The sequence below is a fragment of the Tarenaya hassleriana genome, unplaced genomic scaffold (assembly GCF_000463585.1).
Source record: "Tarenaya hassleriana unplaced genomic scaffold, ASM46358v1 Cleome31, whole genome shotgun sequence".
In the NCBI taxonomy this organism is placed as follows: Eukaryota; Viridiplantae; Streptophyta; class Magnoliopsida; order Brassicales; family Cleomaceae; genus Tarenaya; species Tarenaya hassleriana.
In genome coordinates this window covers 280,487-302,048 of record NW_010966274.1, presented here as the reverse complement: position 1 = coordinate 302,048, position 21,562 = coordinate 280,487, and the positions used below count along the sequence as shown (strand labels likewise).

General features: G+C 41.0%; 1 protein-coding gene across 1 annotated transcript in view; it reads left to right on the top strand.

Moving 5' to 3' along the window:
* The first annotated feature begins 20,996 nt into the window (after positions 1-20,996).
* Positions 20,997-21,562, top strand: part of LOC104820499 (cysteine proteinase RD21A-like) — a 2,956-nt gene continuing 2,390 nt past the window's right edge. Inside the window, exon 1 of the mRNA XM_010550950.2 lies at positions 20,997-21,546. Within this exon, the coding sequence (XP_010549252.1) occupies positions 21,084-21,546 (463 nt within the window). The 5' untranslated portion in view covers positions 20,997-21,083. The remainder of the gene's footprint in view (positions 21,547-21,562) is intronic.

The following is a 21,562-nucleotide window of genomic DNA, read 5'->3' as shown; positions in this document are numbered from 1 at the left end:
GTTCCTTCTCCACATGAGTAACATGTTGAAAGCAGGGATGGACGTCATTGGTGAAAAACTAGTTTTGAAATTTTTTATTAAAATTTTAAAATATATAATTTTAATTTCTAAACAATACAATTTTATGGGTTAATATCGTCAAATTTTTTACTAATACTAATTATAATGATATATTCTGTAAGTTTCAGAATAAATTTGTCAAAATAAAAGTTTAGCTTGAAATTTTTCATTTTTCAAAATCTAAAAAATAAAAAAAATTCAAACTCAAAATCCAAAAGTACACATCAAATATATTTTTGGGACAATTGGAAAACCGTGACAAATATATCACATCATTAGAAATCTATACTTTTTTTTTTCTTGTTTTGCAAACTATACCTTTTTATAATTTTTTTGACAAAAATATCTTTACTTTATTATATAATTCCAATATTGCCATTTAGCGTTCCGAAAAATGTGTAAGAGCAGATTTTTTTGGAAACTGTGTTATCCGAGAGAGTGTTTTTTCTCCGGGGCTGTATTTTGTCCGGAAGAGTCTGTTTTTTGTCCGAAAAAGCTGTATTTTGTCCGGGAGAGTCTCGTTCGGGAGAACTATTTTTTGTTCGGGAGAGCTTTTTTTGTCCGAGAGAGCTGTTTTTCGTCCGAGAGAGTTATTTTTCGTCCGAAAAAATCTGTTTTTTGTTCGGGAGAACTGTTTTTTGTCCGAAAAAGTTATTTTTCTTCCGTTAGAATCTGCTTTTTTGTCTGGGAGAACTGTTTTTTGTCCGGTAAAATATAATTTTTCGGATAAAAAATAGTTCTCCCGGATGAAAACAAGTCTTCCGGATGAAATACAGTTGTCCCGGATGAAAAACAGTTCTCCTAGATAACGCAGTTTCTAAAAAAATCTGTTTTTCATATTGCATATTTTTCGGAACGCTAAATGGCAATATTGAAAATAGATAATAAAATAAGAATATTTTTGTCAAAAATTTATAAAAAGATATAGTTTGTAAAAAAGTACATGATATATTTGGTACAGTGACAGCAAATTTTTTCTACATTTTTTTATAATATACATGTTGATGAGCCTGTCTTAATTATCGAGACCAATAATTATAATTTTGGTGGATAAAAGTGTAATCTTATTCATTATGGGCTTTTCGAATAGTATATGTGCATTTTGCAACTTGGAATTTTTATAATAATAGATGCATGTTACTACTTGTTAGTTTTAATTCGTTAAGAATGGATCTGTCAGGTTATCGTATGAACGAAAAAAAAGACTACCAAATATTTTTTTTATTCGAAATTAAATATCCATGTCCACATTAAAATGTGAGAGATAATATGAAAACCAAATCAATATTCTTCCATCGCCATTTCTAAATAGTGACGTAAAACGGGTCGATTCGGACCAAATCGAACCACTTTGTTCCGAGCTATTTTTAACCCAATGCATTAAATCCGTTTTTATTTAAACCAAAAAAATTATGGTTTGATCTAAATCGATCTATCTCGTGAGACGGAATCAAATTTACGTAATTATCTAAAAAATTATATGAAATTAGATAAAACCATGTCCAAATAAATATACCAATATAAAAAGAACATAACAATACATAAAATTATGTCTAAACCATAAATCATATCTAAAATCATGAAACCAAATTATAAAATCATGTCCAAATCAAGATACCAACTACCATCAACACATTCAAATTTCAACACATAACATAAAAGTATACACCAACCAAATCGTCAACCATCCAACATCAATATATCAGGCATTAAGATATATTCTTCTTTCTTTTTGTTTTATTAAATATAATTATATAAGTAATTATTATAAAACGAAATCCTAATTTTTTTAATGTCAGCTCGTGAAGTGGTTCATTCATTCTGTTTTTTATTCGATCTCGGAATTCTCTAGCTTGGCTCGGCAAAAAATGAGCTCACTTCGAATTGACTCGCAAACTCGGTTCGTTTGACATCATTATTTATTTATTTATTTTAAATCTAAGGTGTTGAATGGGAAGAATAGCAGAAATACCCCTCCTTTGCTACAATGACTTCACGCCATACCCTTCGAAACCCTAGAATTTAAAAAAAAAAAACGAGCAAAAGACATAAAAGACCTTATAAAAAACGATACGTGGCGCAACAGGAAGGGAAGGACGGTTGATCTCCCCGAATCGACACTGTAACTTAGTCTTTTTCGAGACAAATTTCGAAACTGCTTCTCTCTCTCTCCCGTTCGAAGAAATCCGGCGAAATCCTATCATTTCTCTCTCGATTCTCAAAAATCAGAACAATGGCTTCAAAATCGAACAGAAATGAAAGCAAGACTTCAACTCCCGCTCGCAAATCGGGACGTGGCGGAAGAAAAAATCAGGAACTGAAGGTAAGTTTGAGTTTGATGCGATGCAAGAAATCTAGGTTTTTTGGTTTGAGTTTATAATTTTTAAGTTAATCGTGAGATTTATGGTGGAAAATGGGTTGTTAGATTCACCGAAACGGAAGTTAGGGTTTACCTGGTCACACTGGTCACACTGACTGATTGAGGGTTGATTTCTTCTTTACAGGTTTCGTTCATATATGATTTTTCAGATATTCAATTCGCATCGAAGATTGAAAGCAAATGTTATTTGAGTCAGACGATAAAAAATCTGAGGAGTGGAGGTACTTCAATGAGGATTCACAGTTTCGTCACATATTCCATTTGAAATGTTACGAAAACATGAAGATGTTGCCTGTGTCAGTACTCCTACACCGAACGCTAAAGTTAAAGGAGGAAAAAGGGCAGTTATGGTTTGTTTTAAATGGCGTTCATATCAGGTATTCTATAACCGAGCACGCCATTATATCAGGATTGAAGTGCAACCAGTATCCGGAAGATTGGGAAGGGCGCAGGAAAAGCGATTTTCGGATAAAGACCTTCGGACCTGGGAAGGTCACGAGGAAAGCAGTTATGGAAAAGTTGCAAAAGAGTAAACACAGTCGGATTGACAGAAAGAGATTGGCGACACTGATGTTGCTATCCGGGGTACTCGACCCCGGGAACAGAAACGATGACTCTATCAACCATGATCTGGTTGATATGGTCGATGAACTTGAGTTATGCGAAGAATTTTCGTGGGACAGGTACACATTCGACAAATTGGTAGAACAGTTGTGGAAAATTCTACAAAGTCCTACACCGAAGGGGAGATGGCGCTTGACTGGATTTGTTGTCCCTCTCATGGTGCTTCCTTTCGAATGCATCGAAACTCTTTGCGCAAACAGTTGGTGCACGACTGTTGAAGATGTCGATCCAAGCTGTCCCAGGATATGCAAGAAGCATATCTCTAACCCCAAATGGACTTTCGGGACGGTGATGAAACAGATTGGGAACGAAGCAAAGGTACGTCACAATGGTCACGCTGGTCACGTTGGTCACACTAGTCACGTTGGTCAGACATGTCACGTTGGTCACACTGGTCACGTTGGTCACACTGGTCACACTGTTTATTTTTAATTCTTGTCACACTTTATTTTTAATTCTGGTTGACAACTGTTGTGTTTTGGTTTCAGGGCATTCGAAGTATTCTTAGAGTAGAAAGTGTGGAAGATGAATCACTTCTTGTTGATGTCGATGACGAAGATATTACCAATTCGGATGTGCGCAATTGGATGAAACAACTGAAGGTCGATCCAAAAAGTATTTGTTTTGAGCATATTCGTGCTCTTGATGTCGATGCCAGGGGAGCTGCTTCCGATAAGAAGGCAGAAGAGAAGGACAAGAAAAAGAATTGATAAGAAAAAGAAGAAGATGACGAAGAAGAGGAGGAAGAAGGAGAAGAAGTACAAAGAAGAGAACAAGAACAACATGGAAGAAAAAAGCAAGTAAAAAAATGAAAAAAAGAAGAAGAAAAAGGTTCTGAAAGGAGATTGATGGAGGCGATTAAGGCCTCTGAATTGAGGATCATAAATTCAGTGAAGCAGATGATGAGGAAAACAGGATTTCCGGTGGATGAAGAACCTTTTCAGGGGGTGGGTGGTGAAGATGTGCGTACTCCCCGTTCACAGATACAGGGAGAAGAGGGTGAAGATATGGGTAGAAGCTCATCAACGAGTGATTACTACGTCGGCAAGGATATTCCTTACCATTTTAAAGCTCGGGTTGGGGCTAGACGTAGTGAAGAAAGTGATGATGAGGGCTCCGAGGGGGTGTCTAATACTCCTCCCAGAACTGTGGAAGGGGGGTTACGAGTCCAAAGGTCCATGAAGAAAACCCTATGGAAGTAGACTTTGCTACCCAAGACATCGAGGATGTTGCTGCCCACGTCTCCGAGGACCCTGTTGCCCAAGCGACCGAGGATTCTCCTACCCTCGTGTCTGAGGACCCTACTGCCCAAACCACCGAGGACGGTACTGTTCACGTCTCTGAAGACCCTACTGTTGAAGCCACCGAGGATGCTGCTGCTCACGTCTCCAAGGACCCTACTGTCGAAGCCACTGAGGATGCTGCTGACCACAAACCTGAGGCCACCGAGGATGCTGCTGCTCATGTCTCCAAGGACCCTACTGTCGAAGCCACCGAGGATGTTGCTGCCCACAAACCTGAGGAACCTGCTAATATTGTCATTGAGGACTCTGCTGCAGTGGCCCCTGATGGCAAGACATCCGTGGACCCTGCTAACGTTCCTGTTTCCCAGCCTGCTATTGCCCTAACTCCATCGCTGACTGAAGTCGCTAGACCCATGACACGTTCCAAAAGAACGTTGTTCCAAGGGCCAGCTCTCAGAAGTCCATTTGTCGAGCCTGAGATGACAGATCCACCACCGAAGAGGGTGCGAACAAAGACTGCGGGCAGAATAACTAATAGAGGGTCAGAGGTGGAGGAAGAGCTTGCAAATAAACCTATATAGTGTCACGGGGTTAGAAACTGATCTAGGAACCCACGTGTGGCAGCCTAGGCTTGGGAAGTCTCGGACGCGTTTTGGGTCCTTGGGAGAGCTTCGGTTGCTTTGGCTAAGCCTTTGGGAGAATGATTTGGTCCGAGGAGGAGGAGAGGAACGACGACGGTACGGCGGGAGTTTTATTAATCAAAGAAAAGGTTACAAGAGGCGTACGACTTGGTACTAGGGAGGACTTGGTCGCCGACGGTGATTTGTGAGCCAAACGGCGGTGATCCAAGGTCAAGAAGCAAGTCGGCGCACACTAGGGTTTCGGGACGCAAAGGAGAAAGAATGGGGAATTCTAGAGATGTCTTTCCCTCTTCGGCCAGCCCTCTATTTATTCAGATTTGGCTTAACAACCGAAAAAGGAAAGTTCACATATTTCGGTCCCCTTTCTTCCCTTTTTGTTCCTACTTGCCTAAAATGAAAAAAAGGACGCAACCTACTTGCCTAAAACCTATCTAGGACTCTTCTAGAAAGTAAAAATGGGCTTTGGCCCGAGCCCAAACCACAAGGGAAGGCCGAACACGCCTAAGGACTCGCCATAGGCCATATTCGGACCTTACAAGGTTGTCTCGGGTCAATGTGAGACTCCAGCCTGGTCCGGTCTTGGTCACGTGCTGGTAGGTCCTAGGATGAGGGGAGAGTGTCCTGGGGTCGTGGCCTGGTCATCCGAAGTCGTCCGTGGTCCGTGACCCGCTTGAAGCTTGAAGAGGCTTCTTGGCAATGTCTTGGCCATTGACTCGTCCGTGACTTGTACCTGCAATAACTAATGGATGAGAAAAATGGACAAGGGTAAAAGTGCGAAAAATTTACCTATTTTTCCTTCACATACTCCCCCACTCAAACTCGGGACGTCCTCGTCACGTCTCCAAGATCCGGTAGCCGATTGTCTAGGCAAGGGTGTCCAAGTAGTCACGGACCCTGTCCGTGAACTGACGGACCATGTCCGTGATCTGTCCGCATTTGTCCTCCTCTTCCCATGTTTTCAAAGAATCTGGCAGCCCTTTCCACTTGATGAAAAATTCTCTCTTGTTGGTTCCTCGCTTGGTGTGATGGTCTAGGATGAATTCGGGCTCCTTGTGTGGCATAATGGCCTCGGGAAGGAGGGCTCTTGTGGACCGATTCCTGTCAACATCAACAGGGTCAGCTTTGTAAGGCTTAAGGACACTTACATGGAAGACGAAGTGGATTTGGATGTGGGCCGGCAGTTGGAGCTTGTAGGCCATCTTTCCAATCCTTGCGATAATAGGGTATGGGCCGTCGTATTTGCGAGTCAATCCTCTATGTAGGGCCTGCATCCCTCGGAAGTTGTGTGGCACGATCTTGACCATCACTTGATCTCCCACGTTGTACTCTTGTGGACGTCTCTTCTTGTCCGCCCACTTCTTCATGCGATAGGCGGCCTTGTGGAGCCAAAGCCATGTTTGGTCCGTCTCTTCTTGCCATTCACGAGCAAAGGCATGGGCCGCTGGGCTAGGGCCGTTGTAGGAGATAGACAACCCACTTGGAGTGGTCGGTTGTCTTCCAAGGACAGCTCCAAAGGGGGACTTGCCGATGGACTCACTCTTTTGGAGATTGTGTGAAAATTGCGCCATGTCCAAGTGATCCGGCCAATCCCCTTGCCTTGCATTGACGTAGTGGCGAAGGTAGAGCTCTAGGAGAGCATTGATTCTCTCCGTTTGGCCGTCGGTTTGCGGATGAAAGGATGTGGAGAAGCGGAGTTCGGTTCCCATGAGTTGGAACAACTCTCGCCAAAAATTGCTTGTGAATCTTCCGTCCCGGTCGCTTATGATTGAACGTGGCAAGCCCCAATACTTTACCACATACTTGAAGAGGGCCTTGGCCGCCTCGTCGGCTGGACACTTGGCCGTGATCGGAATGAAGGTACTATACTTGCTAAATCTGTCCACAATCACAAAGATAGCACCAAACTTGTTAATCGAAGGTAAATTCATGATAAAGTCCATAGATACCGATTCCCATGGCATGTTTGGAATGGGTAGAGGCTGTAGAAGTCCTGCGGGAAGCCGCTGCTCGATCTTGTCTTGTTGGCACACAAGACATGTCTCGACGTATGCCTCCACATCGGCTCTCATGTGAGGCCAATAGTAGTTTTCTGCTACTAAGGCCAAAGTGCGCTTCTCTCCGGGATGTCCAGCCCACCTTGAGTCATGAGACTCCTTGAGGATCTCCTTTCGGATGACTTCATGCCTCGGGACATAGACTCATCTTCCTCGGGAGAAAACAATGCCATCTTGCTCCCAAAACTTCCGGGTTTAGTGCTTCCGGACAAGTTCAAGGAGGTGTTTGGCTGCTGGGTCATGGGACATAGCCTCACGGATCCGAGTTATGAAATCGGTCCTAGGCATGCTCCCATTGAGGTTGGCTAGTTCCGGCTTGCGAGACAAGGCATCGGCCACAATATTGGCCTTGTCCGGCTTGTACTCCATGGTGTAGTCGAACTCAGCCAAGAAATCTTGCCATCTAGCTTGTTTCGGGCTGAGCTTCTTCTGAGTTTGGAAGTAGGAAGTGGCCACGTTGTCTGTCTTGATCACGAACGCGCTTCCTAGGAGGTAGTGTCTCCATATCCGAAGACAATGTACTACGGCCGTCATCTCTTTTTCTTGGACCGTGTATTTCTTTTCGGCCTCATTGAGCTTGCGGCTTTTGTAGGCTATTGGGTGACCTTCCTGCATCAACATACCACCAATAGCATAATCGGAAGCATCCGTTTGTACCTCGAAGGGCTTACCAACATCGGGCAAAGTCATGACCGGCTCCTCGGAGATAATAGCCTTGAGCTTGTCAAATGCGGCTTGGCACTTCTCGGTCCACTCTCATTTCCTGTCTTTCTTGAGCATATCCGAGAGGGGTGCTGCAATAGACGAGTAACCAAGCACAAAGCGTCAGTAGTAGTTGGCTAGGCCGAGAAAAGACCTAAGTTGGGGAACGGTCTTGGGCTTGGTCCACTCTCGGATGGACTTGACTTTCTTTGGGTCCATGAGGAGTTGTCCGTCCTTGATGTAGTGACCAAGGATTTCCACTTCGGGTTGAGCAAAGCAGCACTTCTCCAACTTGATGTACAACTCGTTCTCTCGGAGAATCTCTAGGACTGTTCGAAGGTGACCTTCATGCTCATCTAAGCTTTGGCTATAGACCACGATGTCATCTAGGTATACAACCACAAACTTATCCAAATAATCATGAAAGAATTGATTCATCATAGTGCAGAATGTAGCCGGGGCATTGGTGAGGCCGAATGGCATCACCTTGAACTCAAAGGACCCGTATCTTGTGACACAAGTCGTCTTTGGTTCGTCCCCCTCGGCCACTCTTACCTGATAGTACCCTGACCGAAGATCCAGCTTGGAGAAGATCCGAGCATCCTTAAGCTGGTCAAAGAGGTCAGCAATCAAAGGGATAGGGTACTTGTTCTTTACGGTTACCTTGTTGAACGCGCGGTAGTCAATGCACATCCGCAGCGACCCGTCCTTCTTCTTTTGGAAGAGAACAGGAGCTCCATAAGGTGCCTTAGACGGTTGGATGTATCCCGCGTCCAAGAGGTCCTCTATTTGACGTTTAAGCTCGGCTAGCTCGGGAGGAGCCATCCGGTAGGGAGCCATGGCAGGAGATTTGGCTCCGGGGATGAGCTCGATCTGATGGTCTATCCCTCGTCTCGGTGGAAGCTTCTTTGGTAGCTCCTCAGGCATCACATCTGCGAAATCATCTAAAACAGTACGTACCTCGCTTGGAATAGGAGGTTGGTCTGAAGATTCCGAGTCGTTCAAGTCTCGGACAGTGGCTAGGTAGCAGTCCGAGCTCTTGACTCCTCTCTTGAACTGCATGGCCGAGAGAGTTGTGGAGTCTCTCGGAGCAGGTCGTAGTGGTACCACCGTTGGCTTGTCCCTGTCCAAGATCACAAGAGAAGAAGTAGAAGCGGGAATGAACGTGCTTACCGACCGGAAGAAGGTAAAGCCAAGGACCACTGGAAGTCGTCCATGGGCAAGACTATGAAGTCCGTCTTCCCGATCCATCCTCCAATTTGGATCCAAACACCTCGGGCTACACCTACGGCTGCTTAAGCTGGGGAATTCACGGCCTTGACCGATCCGCCATTCTCATCTAGCTTCAACTTGAGCCTTTTTGCTTCACCTACATCCAAGAAGTTGTGAGAAGCACCTGTATCGAACATGGCTGGAACGGACTTACCGTAAAGGAGGATGTCCGCATAGAGTAGGCCGCAGTTGGGAGACTCCGAGGCCAATGCATTCTCGGTTGGACTAGGTTTGGACATAGTTCCAAATTGATGCAACGATCCGACAATGGCTGCATCATCCTCGATGGCTTTACCTTTGTTCTTGGTTTTGCCTTTGCCTTTGTCGGGTTGGGACTCATCTTGTGTCTCCATCGCATTCACCTTGCTCCTCTTGGGACATTCTCGGACCCAATGAGGGTCTCCGCATACATAACAAGGGTTAGGTAGTTTAGACTTCCCCCTTGCTTGTCCGGAGCCTTGGGCATTGTTTGGTCGATTGCCTTGAGCTTGGTCTCGGTTTTGATGTGAAGGCCGAGGCCTATTCCCATCCCTTGGTCGAGCTTGTTGGTTGCTAGGTCTGGTGGAGTAATCCGGGAGACTTCCACGACTGCAATAGCATCATTTAGGGTCGGGAATCCCTCCTATTCACTTCCAAACTAGCAAACTCCTTTAGGCCATCTTTAAAACAAAAGAGAGCTTCACAGTCAGAGATATCATTAAGTTCTAATAATAACGCAGAAAATTCACGTATATAGTCCGTGATACTCCCTGTTTGACGAAGCCTACGGAACCTAGTCTGTGCTTCATCCGCTGCATTAGTCGGGATGAAGTGTCGACGCAACTCCTCTTTGAATTGCGCCCAAGTGTCCACACGTCGATCGACTCTCTCTTGGTCCGCTAACACACGCCTCCACCAAAGTTGTGCTAGGTCTCGGAGGTATGTGGGAGCATGCTTCACACGTGAGTAGTCGTCCAAGACACCAAGGCCATCAAAATATTGCTCCATTCCGAAGATGAAGCCTTCAACCGCCGAGGCACTTCGGGTCCCATTGAAGAACGTTGGTTCGGGAACCTTGAAGGTCGGGTGGTGTGGAGCTTGAGCCGGGGCTGGAGCAGGGGCTGGCTGGGCCACGTTCCTGTGCAACCTACATTCAAGCTTTAGTTCATTAATCAAATTACGCAGATTGGTTACCTCACGCTCGTGCGCTTCTCGCACGAGCTGGAAATTCTCATCGTTCAAGCCTCGATCAATCCGTTGTTGTTGAGCCAAGTCCTCGAGCATCTCCTTGGTGTTTCCACCTATGGCTGAGATCTCTTGTTCCAGGTCATCCACACGCACGTCTTGATACTCAACAGCTCGGAGACGCTCATCCAAGCTCTCGAGCGTTAACGCGGCTTGAGGGGCGTCTGCGGCTGCGTCCGCCAAGGCCTGGGCACGAGATCTCGTCATGCGAGGCTCCTCAGCCCTCCGTGCACCAGGGACGTGTCCCTCGGAGTGAGATTCAGAGGTGTTGACGTCGGTGTTGTTGTTGGTCCCATTGCGAGCCATCTTCTCTCTCGTTCTCGGTGAGTGTTGCGGAAGCGATAAAGGGAATCAAGTCTGGTCCGTTTGTAAGCGAAACAGGCTCTGATACCACAATGTCACGGGGTTAGAAAGTGATCTAGGAACCCACATGTGGCAGCCTAGGCTTGGGAAGGTCTCGGACGCGTTTTGGGTCCTTGGGAGAGCTTCGGTTGCTTTGGCTAAGCCTTCGGGAGAATGATTTGGTTCGAGGAGGAGGAGAGGAACGCCGGCGGTACGGCGGGAGTTTTATTAATCAAAGAAAAGGTTAAAAGAGGCGTACGACTTGGTACAAGGGAGGACTTGGTCGCCGGCGGTGGTTTGTGAGCCAAACGGCGGTGATCCAAGGTCAAGAAGCAAGTCCAAAAGTTTAGGATTTCGGTTGGCGGGATTTTTAAATTTTTTTTAAAAAAATGAACCTAAAAAAGTGATTCTGCTTTTCTGCAGAATCATATGTGTGGGCCCGCATTAAATGGTAACGTTGCACATCTCCCTATAAACCTAATTCGTACTTTAGTACCCCAAATCAGAAATTCATCCCCAGACCAAAAACCCTAAACCTAAACTGGAAATCTAACCCCCTAAACCGGATTTTGATCACATCCCGATGGTCACACTGGTCACACTGGTCACACTGATCGAATTTGACGAATTCAACGCCTTGAGGGTGTAATCTACGATCATAGAAATGGTTCGGAGAAGTAATCGGAGTTGAAAGTCGTTGAACATTATTCGATCGAAAGCTATGAACACAAAACGAATTCCATAAGTGTTAATAGTGTTTTAGGAACACTTTGGATCAATGTAACTTTGTGTTCGTATTTTTTTTGTTCAAACCGCTTAGAGACGTTCGTGTGAATTGTATTTACATCATTTTACAGCGCAAAAACCTTATTCAACCCCCCATAGATGAATTTGTTCATTTTGATCACGTCTCGATGGTCACACTGGTCACACTGATCGAATTTGACGAATTCAACGCTTTGAGGGTGTAATCTACGATCATAGAAATGGTTCGGAGAAGTAATCAGAGTTGAAAGTCGTTGAGCATTATTCGATGGAAAGTTATGAACACAAAACGAATTCCATAAGTGTTAGTAGTGTTTTAGGATTACTTTGGATCAATGTAACTTTGTGTTCGTATTTTTTTTTGTTCAAACCGCTTACGAGACGTTCGTGTGAAGTGTATTTACATCGTTTTACAGCGCAAAAACCTTATTCAACCCCCATAGATGAATTTGTTCATTTTGATCACATCCCGATGGTCACATTGATCACACTGGTTACACTGATCACACTGATCGAATTTGACGAATTCAACGCTTTGAGGGTGTAATCTATGATCATAGAAATGGTTCGGAGAAGTGATCGGAGTTGAAAGTCGTTGATCATTATTCGATCGAAAGCTATGAACACAAAACGAATTCCATAAGTGTTAGTAGTATTTTAGGAACACTTTGAATCAATGTAACTTTGTGTTCGTATTTTTTTTGTTCAAACCGCTTACGAGACGTTCGTGTGAAGTGTATTTACATCGTTTTACAGCGCAAAAACCTTATTCAACCCCCCCATAGATGAATTGTTCATTTTGATCACATCCCGATGATCACACTGGTCACACTGATCGAATTTGACGAATTAAGAGTGAATTGAACTTCGAATAAAAATTATATTGTTCAGTAGGAATAAAAGTTACATTTAGTGCAGACTAATTAGGCGATTGATTCCAAATTTTTTCTCCCTGACGATGTTGAATTTTGGGGTCTTTTCCGAGCCTCGCCAGGTCCAGGAAAGCGACTCTGTTTAGGTCTTCCAGGCCGACGTTTTTCTTCTATTATAGGCGGTAACACTGAAAAATTTAAAATTCCGGGCAGTAAGACCCAATCACAAATATCGGGCACGGGATACACAGTCTCTTGGTAAGCCTTGACCCAAGTCTCTCGCCACTAGTATTCAGAGCATAATTCGTGAATCGCACTACCTTTTCCGACCTTATGTGCTGCTACAATTGCATGACTACATGGATACCTATCCATATCAAACTTTCTGCAACTACAGGTTCTATCACTAAGATTTACCAAATGTCTTCTACCTTTTTCATCCCTTGCCTCAAACATACCACTCAGCCTGTTAAGTTCAATAACCTCATACGTACAGGCCTTCTCGAACCGTTCATGCAGCGCTTTGTACACATACGGAGTTAACTTTTGACTCTCATCGCCACCACATGCTTCCACCCTGTACCTACTGAACCATTCTACCGTCTTTGCGACACAGATATCAAGCAAACTGAGTAGCGGATATCTTTTGGCCTTCTTCAAAACGTAGTTGATTGATTCAGCACCATTGGTGGTTAATAAGTTGTATCTTTCAGTCCAAAATTTACACCTTGCCCACTTCTCCGGAGCAAGTTCTTCTTTTTGCATGTACTCTGCCGCTTTGGGATACCTGCAAATCATGAGATATTTGTTGGGTTCCCTTCGAGTTCCTAGCATGCGATCTCATCGATCTAGGGTTTGGATTCTAGGTTTCACGCAGCGGAAGGAAAGATCTAAACCTAGCCAAACGTCACACAAAACCATTATGCAATAACCCGAACAATCGTGTATATCGTCGTGGGATTCGAATACTTACCTCGTTCTTTCAAGATCTGGAAGTATCAATCGATCCAGGGCCTGTTTTAATCACCAAGAGTTGAAAGCACAACCCCTCTACATGTATCCACACCGACGGGATGAATTCCAACAGTTTGGAACGTATCTGCTAGGATTTATGAAGAGAAAACGATGTCCTAGACTTGGAATCGACCAGGGCCTGTTTTAATCACCGAGAGTTGAAAGCACAACTCCTCTACACGTATCCACACCGGCGGGATGAATTCCAACACTTTGGAACGTATCTGCTAGGATTTGTGAAGAGAAAACGATGTCCTTGACTTGGAATCGATATTCCAATCACTAGAACTCAAAATCAAGCTTCTCTAAGCTCTAATGGGAGTCTAGGACGTCTGAGGTTCGTTCTTAGGGTTTTTTGGCGGCTCTCCTTTAATTAGGATTGTCCAAAACCCTTAAAACGCGAAATAGGAAATCTGCCCGAAAGTCGGACCGTCTGGTCTAGGTCTTGGACCGGACGGTCTGGCTTTCAACGCAGAACGGACGGTCCGTAACTACACATAGAACGGACGGTCTGTACGTCTGGACCGTCCGGTCTAGGTCTGGACAGGACGGTCTGGTGCTTGCGGAACGATCAGTCCGTTCTTCAGCGGAACGGACGGACTGACATGGCTGGACCGGACGGTCTGGCCGTCTGGAACACTTCCAGCTCGTTCCATGGTTCTTTTCTCGCGTCGTTCTCTTCACGTGTGATCCATCCCTAATGGTGTGTGACCCTATAGGCCCATTCGAAGTGGCAGTGGCTTCGGAAACCCTTTTCCCGAACCACAAGTCATGGTTAGCCTCTAGCAAGACGCCATGACCACCCACCTAGAATAGAGTTAGAGGTGATCTAACAAAGCCAGTCATAGTTCGAGTTCTGATCCTTTATCTCACGATGTCGTATGTTGAATAAGGGCATGGTATGAGCCACCCTTCAAGTTCAATCGCTTACTCGTCTAGGCAAACCGACTGATAAAATAGATGTACATTCATCTATAGCGTGGCCACGCATTTTCACAGTCCGATTTCCACGAGGGGTCCATCGACATCTCTCCTGCGTAGGAGGTGACAGGTCTCGTATTGCATGTCTACTATTTGCATATGATTCGTGAATGTATCTGAGCAACGCCGTTATGATCATCCGGTTAAAGACGACGTTTGACGCAGTCAAGACACGTCACTCCTCATATCAGATATTCTAGACATCTCAGGTCTGAGGATCCAAGAACGAACCGCTGTATGAGATTCAAGTCATGACTCATGTCCATGTGACAATCTCATGCGGGTCATCCAGTAACTCGTTCCAAACGTGAACCCATGATTGTGATTTGCATCCAATGCACATGATCATAATCATCTATCACACATCATGCTGGTCTTAATTCATCATTGTTCCCACAATGATAACTGACCAGGGAGTTTAGAATCATCTGCAATGATTCAAGGATATTCATCGTAATATAACAAACATGCTAATCATATAACGGGAAAAGTAATGCATTCATAAACCAATGAATCAATACATAGTTAAAATATCATATCACGGATCATCGTAGAACATTACAACCAACAATATTCACATCAGTTTACATTGGACACACTGGTCACGTTGGTCACACTGGTCACACAAGGCATACCTGTTCTTGAAATCAGAGTACAACTCTTCAAACTCCTTCTCTGTGTATGCTTATGCACATTTAAAAAACAATTTAGCCACGGTTTCACCTCTTGAACCCGTTCTTCCGGATCTCCTATTAACATGTGCTTTCAAGTTTTGCGATATGTGCCTTGCACAAAAACCGTGATCAGCTTGTTTATATATTGCTTTCACAGCTTTCATTATACTTTTATGCCTATCGGATATCACAACCACATCAGGTCCATCCGGTATTACTTCGCTCAATCTATTCATAAACCACCTCCATGAAGCGTCTTTCTCTCTATCGATCACACCCTATGCTAAAGGATATTGGTGATGTTCTCCATCCTGCGCGGTTGCCACGACCAATGCTCCCTTGTATTCGCTTGTCAAAAATGTCGCATCAACAGCAACAACTTTACGCATATACTTCCATCCTTTTATAGTTGCACTTAACGCGACAAATAGGTACTTGAAGCTTTTCTGATCATTGTCCAACTCAAGACGCACTATGGATCCAGGATTTCTTTCTCTCAGCATGTACATCCACCCAGGAAGCCTCATGTAATGATCGACATGATTACCGCGAATCTTTTTTTCAGCACTGTGCTTCCCTCTCAATGCCATCAAATACGAAACAGTTGCCCCGTACTTGGTTTTCATTCGTCGTACTATTTTTTCAGCATTGTGCTTCCCTCTCAATGCCATCAAATAAGAAACAATTGCCCCGTACTTGGTTTTTATTCGTCGTACTAATTCTGGGGCAGTAGGAGTTTCGAGGATCCCATCATACTCTTCCTTCAAATAATCTCTAACTAAATTCGATGTACCTTTCATAGCTTCTTCTGAAACAGGTCTGCATCTGTGAATTGGATTGTGTGTTCTTACGCTAAAACGATTCGAACTCAGGATCGATGCGATGCGCAATTTCCAGTTACAACCTGATCCAGCAAACTTGCATCTTATTTCCCACAACTTCTTGTCAGACTTCACTGTAACATAGTTGAAACAAGCCTTAACTGAACCTTTTCGTATATATTCTTGCGCTTCTTGCTTATTATCAAACTCATACCCAATATCTATGTTCAATCCATCCGTAAATTCGAATACTGAAGTACAAAACAATGAGTCCTCCACAACTATCATGGCCAAATCAGACGTGCTTCCATCTTGCATAGTCGTTGCACACTCCACTATAGCCTTCTCATTTCCATCAAGTCCAGTTTCACGGTCCACTAAATCTGTACCCATCTCATATCGATCAACTACAGTATCGCAGAGAATATCATTTACAGAGTCCACTACATCTGTTGCATTTCCATTCACTCCAACTGCTGCTCCTGCTCCAATACATAAACTATTACTCCCAACTTTATTCTTGAAATTTGGACTCTGGATAACATCGCAATCCTTATAACCTACACATATTATACCTCCATATGGTCCAACACAACTCGCTAAATCAGGAATTCTAAACTCATTTTCTGATCTCGCCTTTTCTATCTCCACGTGAAGCATGCTTTTGCCTCCATTCATTTTGTCCAGGAGATAAATTAAAACTTGTTTATCATTCGATATGTAAATCGGCTCAGTACCTCCTTTTAAAGCTAGCAAATAGCTCAACTTCATGTCTGTTTTACTTTGGTCCGCCTCCATTTCAGAATATAACTCTTCAACAAGACGTTTGTATTTCAATTCAGTTGGAGGACACATGAATATGACTCCCTTCCCATCCTTAACTTTTCCAACCCATTCGTATTCCCTATTACCATTCAATACCCACTTTCCATCAGAAAATAAATAATTGTGATTTTCTCGTCGACTGCATCCATTATGCCTGTATAGAATAAGATTCGTAAGACACATGTGACTACTGTGACCAAAGTGACCAGCAACGAAAATTTTGTTGCAAAGAGTTTCCAACGGATTGCGGTTGGAAATTCCGTAGACCGGACGGTCCGGAGCATCTGGTCCGTAGTGACCAGAGTGATCAAAGTGACCAGTGTGACCAGAGTGACCAACGTGACCAGTGTGACCAACGTGACCAGTGTGACCAACGTGACCAGAGTGACCAACGTGACCAGTGTGACCAACGTGACCAGTGTGACCAACATGACCAGAGTGGCCAGTGTAAAATGTCTATACAACACCGGTTTTAGGGATATATATAAGAAAAATGAGGTCATATCTATACACATGTTAGGTCGAATTAAACCGAAAATAAATAATGGGTTGTGCGATGAGAACTTGCCTTTTTCCAAGATCTATACAGATCTCACTGAACTGCTGTGATTTGAGGTGATTTTGACGGTAGAATCGGTGAGATTTCGTCGGTAGATTCGGCGGTGGATTCTGGTTTTTATCGGCGAGAATTTATGGGAGAGAAACGAGAAGAGAGAGAAACGCGAGGCAAATCGAAGGATTTCGCCGGTAGATTCACTGCGATTTCATCGGTAAATTCTGGTTTTTTCCGGCGGGAATTTATCGGGAGAGAAGGTGGGAAACTGCGCGAGGAGAGAGAAACAAGAAGAGAGAAACGCAAATCGAGTGATTAAAAAAAGTGTCGAGGGTATTATGGAGAGAGCAATTTTATAAAGGTATTGTCTGAAGATATTTTTTTTTTTCCGTCAAGTGAGGGGTATGCCATGAAGTCAATGTAGCAAAATAAGGGCATTTTTTATAATGCCCCTGTTGAATGTATAGAGTTTTTATTTTGAGTTTTTGAATTTAGTTTTTGGTTTTTGACTTTTAGATTTAATAAATTTATAAATAAAAAAATTGGTTTTTAGTTTTAGTTTTTAGATTTTAGTTTTTGGATTTAATAGATTTATAAATCTAAAAAAAAATTGATTTTTAATTTTTAATTGATTTTTTTTATAAAATAAATCTGCAGATTTTTTGAAAAACCAAATTTAAAAAAAACTTAGATCGTCAGTTTTTTCATTTTTTGAAATATAAAACCTCACCTCTTTCTATTTAACACCTAAATTAACTCAATATTAAAAAATAAAATATTTTTAAAATAAAAGTTGAATTCATATAAATCTAAAGTGAATAAAAATAAATATAAAATTCGATTAATTGTAATTTTTATAAATTTGAAAAGAATAAATTAAAAAATAATAAAAACAAAATTTAAATCACAACCCTGAATTAATTCTATAAATTGCGAAAACAGTTCTATAGATTTATTACGTATTAAATGCCAAATTTATACACATCAACCAGTCAACATCTCATACTTACCTTTCTGTGTGGAAATGTTTTCTCACTCGCATGTCTCTCGCCCTTTTCTCAATTACATCAATTTGCATATTTGCGATTATCTCCTATTTGTATGTTGTAAAATGTTTAATTTTTTACTGCAGTTAACAGATATTTCGTTTTATAACATCGATGATGAAGGTTGGGTGGTCATTTCGGGTTTCGATTCGGGTTCAGTTTGGTTATATTCGGATTCGATTATTTCGGTTATAGAAAAATTATAATTTGAGTTTTATATAAACTTCGATTCAGTTATTTTTCGGCTCGGATTCGTTTTTTTGTTGTAAAAAAATGAACTTTTTCAAAGAAAGTGTCGGTTTTTTCGGCTATTTTTTTATCGGTTCAGTTTGAAATTTTTTTTCGGATTTGAAAAATTCATAACCGTTTGGTTTTTATGTCAAATTCGATTCGGTTCGGTTATGGTTATATCTTATTTAGTTCAATTATTCGGCTAATAACTATGAAGCATATAATTAACTATGGAAGTGAGCTAACGGGGTTATGCCCGATTTATCTTATTTAAACGATAATTTTAAAATATTTATGTTTCATTTGAGGTTTTATATATTTTTTTTATCCAACTTAATAAAGATTCGTACGCAAAATAGGTTATCGGATAATGACGTTTCTCGGACATGGTCCATTATAAAATTTTTAAATTTAAACAGAACATGTTTTTTTTTTGTTAAAATAAACAGAACATGTTTCTAGTCAAAATACACATTTATATAGACTTTCCATACACACTAATATGTAAATCTAAAAAATAATTATATATAGATGATATTTATGCAAATAAACTATAAGAAAGGTATTTATGTGATTTTTTAGGGTACGAGAGATCTATTAGACCGTAAATCTAGAAATTTTATATATATATATTTTTTTTTAAAATTTGGACGTATAGAAAAAAGGAAAAAAGAAAAAAAATCCGTCTTTAAGAATTTATAATCCATATATAAATATAATTCAAATTAAATGTAATATTCGTCTGCCACTTTCCGTTGAAAAGTATACGCAATTTGGAATTATGATAGATACAAAATAATCGAAGTAATACAGTGTCATACGCAAACTCTTATTTGATGCATATATTAAACACTTATATCGGAATATAAAATATTAGAGACTGATCTGAGTTTTAATTAAAAGGATAATTTATTATATTATATGGAAATAAATAATATAAACACTGTTACAATACGATTTATATTTGACAAACTGTAGGAACGTATAACATACCTTCTGGTTTAAAATATAAATTTTATAATTACAGATATAAATATTTAGAATTTTGGTTGGGTTTTATTACATTTATTTGTTACCATTAACATTGGTAATTCTATTTAGAATTTTGATTGTATTTATTTTTTTTAATAAAAATAGATTAAATGTTTAAAGAGATATATTTTTATAAATTAGTTTTAGTTTTATATGAAATTTTAATTCAAATTAATTATAAATATGTCATACTATATATATATATATATATTATCCCATTATATAAATAATACATCTAATCAATTGTATGAAGTAATTTTTTTTTGTTTTACATGTATTTTTCACAATTCCGTTTTCATTTTTCATTTCACCACTATGTTTAAAGCTATATATATAAAGATATATTTTCTCCAATAAAAATCACCATAATATATATACATATATTGAAGTTAAGATAGACAACGTGAAACGTCACCATGGAATTCTTCATACCCATTTTAATAAAAAAAAATACGTGATGGAGAAATTTCTGAAAATACTCAAATAAAAATAATTATTGGAGAAATTTAAAATATGAGGTGATAATAATAACACATACCATACCTACCAATACAATATGAACTCTACCTTATAGATAACTTGCAAATAATATATTACCCATAAAAATAAAAATAAAAATAAAAATAAAAATTCAATCCACGATTCCACAGTATCTTCTACATTATCACAAAGAATCTTGGAGCGTTCAGACATATCCTATCCACGCGCGTGATACTATCCGGTTCTTCACGCGCTCCTGTTCATATGGACATTATATTTTCCTCTTAACCAATCAGATCTCATCCCTTTGCCCTCTCAGTCTCTTAGCTGTCCCATCCCCAATATATTTGTCTATCCAATAATTGACCACCATAATATATAAAATTCATTTTTACACCTCATTACTATTTTTTTTATTAATTTAACTCTCAATATAAAAAAAAATGTAAAATTTAAAGTTATGCTGAAATTTTATCTCGAACATTGCGTAAGAACTTAATTATTCAAACCAAGATAAAGTTATCATTTTTCAAAATTTATAATCTATTTTTCTAATAAATTTATCATGCCAAGAATATAATTAAAAAGGTTTTACTGCATTGCTATTAAGATTTTTAAATAATATACTAATCTATAGATGTATTTTGAGCAATTATACTAATTTTTTGAAATCGTGATTAAGGATATTTATAAACTAGAAAGTGTTGAGGAGCCAATTAGTATTTTAACGTACTAGTCCTTAATTTTATATTTTAAAATTTGGATATATTAAGACAGAAATGTTTTTACATTTGATTCGTTTTTATTTCATTTATTATTTCTTATTTCTTATTTAAACGGTTTTTTATATTAATTATGGAATAAAAAATATTTCTTGTTTTCTAAAACTTTGTTTTCAATCTGTAATATATTTAAATTCGACCTATTTGATTTGATTTTAATTTATTATTGATCAGATTAGACAATGTTTAGATATTATCTCATTTAGTATTTTAAATCAAATTCTTTTAATTTTCTAAAAAAAACAGATAAAAGTTTGTGAAAATAGAAACAATAGGGCCAAAAAAGAAAATAAAAGAAAAAAAAAATTCTAACACTTGGCGCTTTTTCTCTTTATATACCCCAACCTTCCTTTGGCCATCATACAACCCCTCTTCTTCTTCCCCTTCCCCCGTCTCTCTCTGTCAAGGCAAAAAAAAAAGAAAAAAAAAAAAGAGGAGACAGTACAAAAAAAAGTCTGTGAACAATGGTTTTGGGTAAGCCAGCTTTGGCGATCCTCTTCCTGGCGACGATCGCCGTCTCGTCGGCGATAGACATGTCGATCATCTCCTACGACGAGAAGCACCACGTCTCCGGCGGCGGCCGGAGCGAGGCGGAGACGGAGGAGATGTACGAGGCGTGGCTCGTCAAGCACGGAAAGTTCTACAACGCCCTGGGGGAGAAGGACCGGAGATTCGAGATCTTCAAGGATAACCTCCGATTCATCGACGAACACAACGCGAGGAACCTGACTTACAGGCTCGGTCTGACTCGGTTCGCCGATCTGACCAACGACGAATACCGATCCATGTATCTGGGGGCTAAACCTCACAAGAGGACCCTCAGGACCAGCGATCGGTACCTGCCGCGTGTCGGCGACGCGATCCCTGACTCCGTTGACTGGAGGAAAGAAGGTGCGGTCCCTGAGGTGAAGGATCAGGGCGGCTGCGGTGAGTTCCCCCCCCC